The sequence below is a fragment of the Orussus abietinus genome, unplaced genomic scaffold, assembly GCF_000612105.2.
Source record: "Orussus abietinus isolate OABI.00-Male unplaced genomic scaffold, Oabi_2.0 scaffold6, whole genome shotgun sequence".
Taxonomy (NCBI): domain Eukaryota; kingdom Metazoa; phylum Arthropoda; class Insecta; order Hymenoptera; family Orussidae; genus Orussus; species Orussus abietinus.
The window spans coordinates 2,676,596-2,685,450 of NW_019396002.1; the positions used below are offsets into that span (position 1 = coordinate 2,676,596).

An 8,855-nucleotide genomic window follows, 5' to 3' on the forward strand; every position below is an offset into this window, starting at 1 on the left:
GATAGATAGTGTGATAGATAAAAGGGCGGTCGTTAAAGTGTTAATGACTTAAAAAAGTAATTTGTTTTGAGATTCATGTATATTTTCTATTTTATTCTACTCAGTACTGATATATCTTCATCGGTTGATACATTGTTCTTCCCCAAACTCTGTACATGCAGTTAGGACAAACATAGGGAATGTACAAAATTCATAACATGTACAATTCATTCAGTAATCGAATTAATATCGATAGTGGTCAGATTTGTATGGACCTTGCACTGGCACATCGAGGTATTTTGACTGTTCTGGTGTAAGTGTAGTTAACTTAACACCAAGATGACTTAGATGAAGAGCAGCCACTTCTTCATCCAACTAAAGTTTAAATAGGATTATTTGAAATGATTGCAACAAAATTGAGCAAAATTTCAATAAAATCTGAGTTAATTACCTTCTTGGGAAGCATATGCACACCTATGGAATACGAATCAGTCTTCGTCCACAATTCAATTTGTGCTAACACTTGATTCGTAAAAGAGTTACTCATGACGAAGCTGGAATGTCCAGTAGCGCATCCTAAATTAACCAGTCGTCCTTCAGCAAGAAGAATGATATGCCTGAAATTAATTAATCTAATTAAACAAAATAATCTTAGTAGTGACTTTTTACACATTATTCAACTATAATGATAGGTACAATATATTAAATATATTATAAGAATACTGAGATTAAAGATTTAATAAAATGTGTCATTTACCTGCCATTCTTTAACAGATAGCGATCCACCTGTGGCTTGATGTTTACTTTCTCCACGCAATTCTTCTCCAACCATGGTACTTGGATCTCACAGTCAAAATGCCCAATATTGCATACAATTGCATCATTAGGCATGTTCATGAAATGATTGCCAGTGATTATATCTTTGCAGCCAGTAGTAGTAACATAAATCTGACCCTTCTCAGAAGATTCTTCCATTGTAGTCACCTCATATCCTTCCATGGCAGCTTGTAGAGCATTAATTGGATCAATTTCTGTGATGATGACACGACCACCCAAAGCTCGTAGGCTCTGAGCACATCCTTTACCCACATCTCCATAACCAGCAACTACGCAAACTTTTCCAGCAATCATGATATCTGTTGCCCTTTTGATACCATCGATTAAAGACTCCCTGCATCCATACAAGTTATCAAATTTGCTCTGAAAACGAAATGCAAACACGTTGAGCTACTAAACTCATTGCCATTTTTAAAAACAAGATCGATTTCTAACACTCATAAGAGTTGTAAAATAGATCATGAGCCAGTAATTATTTCTTTAGATTTGACGTACCTTAGTAACAGAGTCATTGACATTTATGGCTGGAATTTTAAGAGTTCCCGCTCGCAACATTCTATAGAGATTATGCACACCAGTTGTAGTTTCCTCGGATATGCCACGACAGTCTTCAAGATACTGTGGAAACTTGGTGTGCACTAGATTTGTTAAGTCTCCACCATCATCCAATATTAAATTCAATGGTTTTCCATTGCCAAAGATCAAAGTTTGCTCGATGCACCACATGTATTCATCATCGGTTTCTCCTTTCCAAGCAAATACTGGTATTCCCTTTTTTGCAATGGCTGCTGCCGCATGATCTTGCGTACTAAAGATGTTGCACGAGGACCATCGTACCTACAACACAAAAAATTAATTTATATCTCAACGTAAGGAATATTTTAAAGATAATGAAATGCAAGAATATTTTTCCCTTACCTCGGCTCCAAGCTCAACAAGAGTCTCAATCAATACAGCCGTTTGCACTGTCATGTGAAGACAACCAGCGATACGTGCTCCTTTTAGTACCTTTAAAGGCCCATACTTCTTGCGAATAGCGATGAGACCAGGCATTTCATTTTCAGCTAACGTGATTTCCTTTCTACCCCATTCAGCCAGTGAGAGGTCAGCTATAAATATACAACAAATTATCACATCAAAGGAGTTGCTCGGATTTAAGATTTACATGCAGACAGAATTGTGCAAAGTAATGTTTTCATCAATCTGCCTGATAAGCACTTAAATCAATAGTCATTGCAGCACTATTATGAAACATAGATATCATACTCCGTAGTGAAACAAAACTTGCCGGTAAGCTGAAACACGTGTTCGCTAATTGAGCTACTGATTTTTAAAACACTGAAGATGTCATAACTTACCGACTTTGAATTCAACCGTGCTTGCCATTATAAATGATTAATCAGCGATGCAGAAGAGCGACTGACGAAAAGTTCAAGTAAATCTTCCTTTATCACGAGATAAACTGTAACAAATAAGTCGGAGCACCAGTTGCTGGCGCTCTTCAAATTAGTTAGGAAAGAGTGATGAAATGGTAGATGGTTAACTGCGTATTTACGCGATACTAGCGCGTCCTATTTCGCGCGGCATTTCCTAGAACTGTATCCTTTTTTCGGCTGGTTAATTGCAATATGCATATGAAAAATGAAAGAGCAGTTCCCAACTAAATTTTGAGTAAGCGTGGTTCAACTGTCGGCGGGAATGGCAGAACGAACTCCGTAGTTTAAGTGGTTTCATGGCTGATTGCATCTTTTCAAAAAGTTCGTTATTCGAATCATTCGAATTAAGTTTCTTTGTGTGTAATAAGGTTATTAAATTGCTGTTTCTGGCCCTTGTACACTTTTTTCAACTCATCGGTGTCTATCAAGTTTGAGCAACTCAGGTATCACTTTAGTTATAATGCATCAATCTAAAAAGTAAAGATACATGCACACACTTGTCATTGTTCCAATTTCAGGTCTTTTATTGTGATTCCAGCTGGAAAGTGATGGAAATTTATACCTTTGATAAGAGTCTTCAGGAGCGACTGGTTGAATTCAATGAGATCTTATCGAGTCGAGGAGACATAGTGCCAGCATCTGAAATTCAGTCCGAATGGTCTTATCACGTGGAGCTTGTGATAGAGCCGACGGGATGGCAGGCTCTGTGGAAGATACCGAGGCTAACTTGTCAGGATTTAGAGATCCATTACCCAACAATAGTTGCAGTAGAGGTTGAACAAGTAAATTTTAAAGAGTTAACAGCTTTAGTAAAGATTACTGCTGTCCAAGATGAGATTCACCTTCCAGAGAAATATGACGTACCTCTAATAGAACTCTATCCAACTTTGAGACAAGAAAATTCTGCCTTGGATATGGAAGGCACGTCAAACTGCATCGATCAATTGAGGTTTTTCTTTAACTACTTATGGATGCCATGGGATACTGACAGCGATGATAATCCTGACTGGGTGTCAACACATCTGGAGCCCAGGATTAGATTATTTTTTGATATGAAAAGAGGTATTGTAAGCAAAGACACATGCGACGTCATTCGTACCCTAGTAAGAGAAAGCAGAGAAATTCAGACAAAGATTGCTAGATTCGAGGCAGACATAGCGGATGAAGAAGAAGAATATCAAAAGAATCTCTTAGATGAAGGAAAAATGTGCCAAATGATGAAACTTCACTTTAGACTCCAGCAAATTAAGAGCGAGATGGAGGTCTTGGAGAATCCTGCAATGAGGGAGGTTCTAGTCAGAAATCGTGGATCGATTCATGTCGATATCGAGGATAAAAGAAGAGAAAGTAGAGGAAACCGGCCCGAGGGGCATTTCGTTTGGCTTGGAGGATCCTTGGCACAGACAGTAGAGACATTACATAAAATTCAATCTTTCTTATCACCTGACATGTTCTTTAAGTAAGTATCAAACTATTCAAACGTGATATCATTACATTCTAAAAGGACGCTCAATTGTTTCCAAGCTGCTCTTGATGCATCAAAGGAAAATGACATCATTATACTTGGAGAAGGTGAGCATGAAATTCGAGGTGCTGGTGGACTGGAAGAAGGTGGTATTATAAAGGGGATCTCAAATCAGGATATCACTATAATTGCACCAATAGAAGCAGAAAGCGGTCCATCATTGTTGGATTTTTCTGGTGGTGAAGTATGACACTTTTGAAGTTATATACATTCCAACATACTGACTAAAAAAAATCAAAGTTTCATTGAAGTTGAATTTATTTGAAAATATATAATAATTAAATACATATACCGTTTTATAACCAAGTTATAGTGTTTCTTCTCTTTCAATAATGTTCTAGGTTCTACTACAAAATCTCTCAGTAGACCTAAGAGATCTGCAGGCAGGCATTTTAGTTAGAACAGGAATCGTCAAGATTGAGAATTGTAAAATTTATGTTACGAATCAAAGCGTGACCAAGCTTGGAGTGGTGATACTGGCCAACACAAAGTTATTAGCTCGAAGGACGACATTCGTTGGATTAGGTACTGCAGTCGTTATTCATTCATCTGGTGAAGCTATTCTTGAAGAATGCACCTTTAAAGATTGTGTCGAAGGTGTTCAGGTAATGTTTTAAAATTAATCAAAGTGCCATATCATATCAACGATAACAAAGTTTTAACTTCACCGAACTCTCCTTTTCAGCTACAAGATGATTGTAAACTCGAAGTGAAAAACTGCTACTTCTCGGATTTCAAGGAATATGGGATACGCATGGAAACCCAAAAGTATTTGAATAATACAGAGAGCAAAATGGGAGGCTCTGAACTTCTGCAGAATGTTAGCGAAGTTTCTTTGCTAGACTGTAGGTTTGATAACAACGGCAAGGGCCATGTGGCACTTAAATCACAATTATATGCGTTCCCAGTATTTAAACAAAAGGATTCTAATGAAATGATATCTTAATACCGCATCAGCTCCGACAAATGCATGTGTACATTCATAACTTAGTGCATCTTATACAATGGTTTAATTGTCACAAAGGATACTTAGGAGAACAGCGTAGTTCAATAGGCTGTATATCTTTTTCTACTTGATTATTGTATAATTTTCATATTGTCTTCCTAACATTAACCCATGGGTTTAAGCAAATTAAATCAATCTCAAAAGTATTATACTTTTAAGTTTATTAATAAATGCAGATGTTACCCTTTGCTGCTTAATGATTTGAAATTAAACAAAAAGATCAAAATTTCAGGATAATACCATATAGTCAGTTCAAATAGAGAGTTATCGCCAGTCGAAACAATCTGTACAAGAATCCCATGGATTTTATTATAAATAATTACATGTTTATCGATCTTGATACATTTTTTTCATCGCTTTCGACTCATTTTAAAGAAATGGCAAAGGACTCCAGCACCTTATAAGCATTTATATCAATGTTTCTCCTTAGGGATCCTTTCACCGATTACGCTTTTCGACATACACCGGTCCCTTCTCTATTTTGATTTTTTTTGAAATTTTTAGAAGACAAAAACAGTGATTAATTAAGCAATCATCAGTAAGATGGTACAGTATGTTTCTGTTTTCAGCATATCCATACTGTACGTCATTTCATTCGATCTTAAGATTCTGAATTCCATAAATGTGTAAAGAAATATTATTTTGCAAAATGAGCAATAAACAAGCGATTTTCAACTGTGAATACTTCTCGTATTTTAACTAAATACGGAAAAAAAAGAAGTCCATTAGAATATAAAATCGGAGGTATCCGGGTAATGCAAGATTATGCAAACTTTCTAATAGCCATTCCTTATCGTAGCGTTTCTCGAGAGGATTTTCTGCATAAAATCAATCTCCATCTCGTGTTTCCTCGACTTCTTTCTTTCAACGTCATTAATATAAGTTATGATTTTGTAGTTATCATTCAGTACGACCGATATAAATCATTTCAATATTTTCGCAACGATGATTTCTCAGTTCACACATCGTTCCGAAGCCCAGCCTCGGAATAAATGTTGCTCTACTGTGCATCGATACAGGCATTTTCACTTTAACTAGAAAACCTTTTAAAATCATCTTTCTCACGTCGACAGGAGACCCAAAGAGCAATGCACAACTTTAAGGAAAACTAATCTCTTTTTTTTTTTTTTTTTTTTCTTAAATGCGTTTCATCATTGTTTTATTGGCTTGAAACTTATGTACGTCTGGGAATCGTGTGCAAAATTGCGTAGCACCATTCAATAGCCCGTAACATACATCAAGAAAACGACCTGCGTAATAGTCAACAAAAAGAGATCTCCAGGTAGTGTTCCTTCGAACAGCCTTCGAAGCTTTCATATAATTCCCACTCATTGATCACCCAAAATCAACGTTGACTAGTTACAATCCTTTATAACAGCGTATGATAGTCCTTTCGCTTACTCGTATTAAGATTTAATAGAAAAGAAATAGGTAAATAAGATGTACTCCACTGATTGTTGTATTAGAATCTTATCACATGCTCACTTTACGCGTTTTTTTTAAATTAAAAAAGATACATAATGCTAATCACCATTAACGCTACCTACAGGTAAAGTACTGCGCACTCAAAATTTAGAAGAAAAGAAAAAAGAAAAACGCAGCCCATCAATGTGGTTTGTTCAATTCAAATAAGTCTCTGGAGATCTCTCGTTTACGAAGCGTCCTATAAAATGTTCATCTGGTAATTAAATCATCGTAGATCCTTTCCATAGTTCCGTCCATTCAATATAGCACAATATCTGAAAGTTTCTTAAGAGTAAGAAGCCAGACAAGACGTGAGGGTCAATCTCCATTTCGTCACTTCTCACTTTTTCGAAAGTTACAGACGTACCGTATGTAAAGTCCTATTGGCGCAAAAGAGATACCAAAGGGAGTAAAAATTCCGCCGTCGCGACCGTCAGCTCCTCCAGTTTTTAAAAAATCGATCCCGTACACATCGACAGAAGCTCAAGGCAAATTCGTTTGCTCCGCAGGTATCGCAGTTAGGTACAAACACACAGGATTTTTTATGCAGACAATCTCTTTGCTCAATGCGGTATCACCGTCCTGCGAGGTCCTCAACAGGCTCATGGAACTTCACTCTGGGTCGCTAAATCCAACTTGGACAACTCTAGTTGAGCTCTGGAAAACCTTGCAACGCGAAGCACGCATCCACGTTAATTTACGATATACAATCTGCAGCGAGACTGGGCCGCGAAACGGGGCGAAGCGATTACGGCGTACTGATTGTTCGTCGTTCGCTCGATGCTAGGAATCTTGCTTTCAGCTCTGATCTTGTGAGAGAGCACCGTACTTGTTACCCAATGAAAGTTTCGGCACTTGCACCTGTGAGTCCTGCACACTGTAACCTCTACTGCTGCCTCGGTTACGAACCTCTTCAAAGCTGCCCTCTTCTCGCTTCCTAAAAAGACACGACCACTTTATTAAGCATTACATTTATTTCAAACATTCCATGTAACTCTTAATTCTATCAAAGTTGTAAGTATTAGTGAAGAAGTTAAGATAACGTTATCGTTGCTGAAACAGTAAAAGGTTATTATAATTTATAATGTTAGATTTATTAAACTAAAAGCACTCAAAATATAGGAACTTACCGCCTGCCCCAAGGACCAACCGATTCTGCTGCCTGCTGCTGTTGCTGCTGTTTTGCGCTTAATGTCGGGAAGTACTCTTCACTATTAATATCGGGTGCAATGTTCTTTCCTCTTTGGCGAGGAGTGGCAGACATTTGAGAATTCCTAAAGCACGGTGCCTTATAGCTGCTTCCTCCTGTTGCGGCTGGCTGCTGCTGTGGCGGGGGTTTCTCAACTTCGACTTCGACTTGTTGCTGAGGCGGTGGCAGTTCAGGCTTTTTCCATGGACCACTATTCTTCGAACCAGCTTCTCCTGCTTCCCCGTCGGAACAATTATCTCCCATCCCCCTTTCGTCATCTGTTTCGGCATCTGCCGTCTCGTTCACGGTCAAATTTCCAATTTTCAATCCAGTATAATCCTTCTTCTCTTCCTCAAAATCTCTCCATTCATCTTCAGCCTGGAAGAAAGGAAACAATTTTCAAACATAAGAATCAAGTGAGAATACCGTTGGAAACGATAAAAAGTGAATAGGAATGAACCTGTCGACATCATATTATTAAGACATAAATATTAATGTTTTAATGACGACCGATGCCGTCAGATAATGCTATTCGTGACACAACTAAGTTGGTATATTTGACACTTGGATGTTACCAACTGTCATAAAAAAGACATGGTCTTTTCTAAAATGTCACGTAGAATCAGGACACGTATGGAATTTATATCATGGAACAGTATGCAGCGATAAGAAGAGATCATTCACCGATTCCTCTGTCCATTGAAAGCAGTTCACCGAACAGGAAGTACTTCATATCCGGGACTCTTTGGTTCCCAAGGATCCAAAATTAGTCTTAATCGTAAAAATATTCTAGATTCGGAAGTGGGGCACTTCCCATGCCCAGTCGCCCAGTTCTCAGGCGAAGGTTCGTTACGAGAGGACGGTATTAGCCGAAGTCAGTACCTCGACTTGCTGGGTCTCCTCGCCCTCCTGATTGGATTTCTCCTTCGGTTTTGGCTTATCCGTTCGCTTGCCGGTCTCCTCGAGTTTCTTGGCGATCTCGTCCGTGGTCGCGAACTTCTTGCCCTTCGCCTTTTTGCGGTCCTTTTTTGCGAAGAAGTCATCCAGATCTGCCATGGTGCCCGCACAGATGGTAGACACCGCCGTGTAAATATCTCTTAAAATTTACAAAGGCGATCGTCGAACCGCGGAGAACACCAAGAAATCAACTCGCGAGGAGAGCCTGTTCTTGCACTAACGTCTAACACACCACATGGGCTTGCCTTCACCGGAAATCTATCGGAGACACCTCCGAAGTCAACTTCTCAACCCTACCTGCGGTACACTAGTTCCATCACACGGCGAGCGCACGAAACTTGTAAGTCGAAAGTGTATCGACTGATGTAGGATTCCCTAGAATTCTAAACGCGATAAGTTACTTCACGAACGATGAGAAATTTCCGGTAACTTGTCGGTAACTTCTCCAAAGCTTTTTATATC

The 8,855-nt window shown here is 38.6% G+C and overlaps 3 protein-coding genes across 4 annotated transcripts; 1 reads left to right on the top strand and 2 right to left on the bottom strand.

Moving 5' to 3' along the window:
• Positions 1–72: 72 nt before the first annotated feature.
• On the bottom strand, positions 73–2,320 carry LOC105694203 (adenosylhomocysteinase). The gene is made up of 6 exons (XM_012414659.1): positions 2,175–2,320; positions 1,735–1,925; positions 1,312–1,653; positions 737–1,179; positions 431–596; positions 73–354 (listed from the first exon to the last, which is right to left on the bottom strand). Exons 1-6 carry the CDS (start codon positions 2,200–2,202, stop codon positions 223–225), a joined length of 1,302 nt encoding a protein of 433 aa, XP_012270082.1. The 5' UTR covers positions 2,203–2,320; the 3' UTR covers positions 73–222.
• Positions 2,321–2,526: 206 nt separating this feature from the next.
• Positions 2,527–4,929, top strand: LOC105694250 (protein nessun dorma). 2 transcript variants are annotated; one of them, XM_012414735.1, is made up of 5 exons: positions 2,527–2,695; positions 2,771–3,711; positions 3,757–3,961; positions 4,119–4,382; positions 4,463–4,929. In XM_012414735.1, the coding sequence occupies exons 2-5, from the start codon at positions 2,801–2,803 to the stop codon at positions 4,721–4,723; spliced, it is 1,641 nt and encodes a 546-aa protein (XP_012270158.1). In that variant the 5' UTR covers positions 2,527–2,695; positions 2,771–2,800; the 3' UTR covers positions 4,724–4,929. The 2 variants fall into 2 exon arrangements, with proteins under 2 accessions (XP_012270158.1, XP_012270159.1); XM_012414736.1 differs by having other exon boundaries at positions 2,791–3,711.
• Positions 4,930–5,068: 139 nt separating this feature from the next.
• On the bottom strand, positions 5,069–8,633 carry LOC105694251 (protein CDV3 homolog). Its single transcript, XM_012414737.1, has 3 exons — positions 8,319–8,633; positions 7,378–7,814; positions 5,069–7,184 (listed from the first exon to the last, which is right to left on the bottom strand). Exons 1-3 carry the CDS (start codon positions 8,490–8,492, stop codon positions 7,046–7,048), a joined length of 750 nt encoding a protein of 249 aa, XP_012270160.1. The 5' UTR covers positions 8,493–8,633; the 3' UTR covers positions 5,069–7,045.
• Positions 8,634–8,855: the final 222 nt, after the last annotated feature.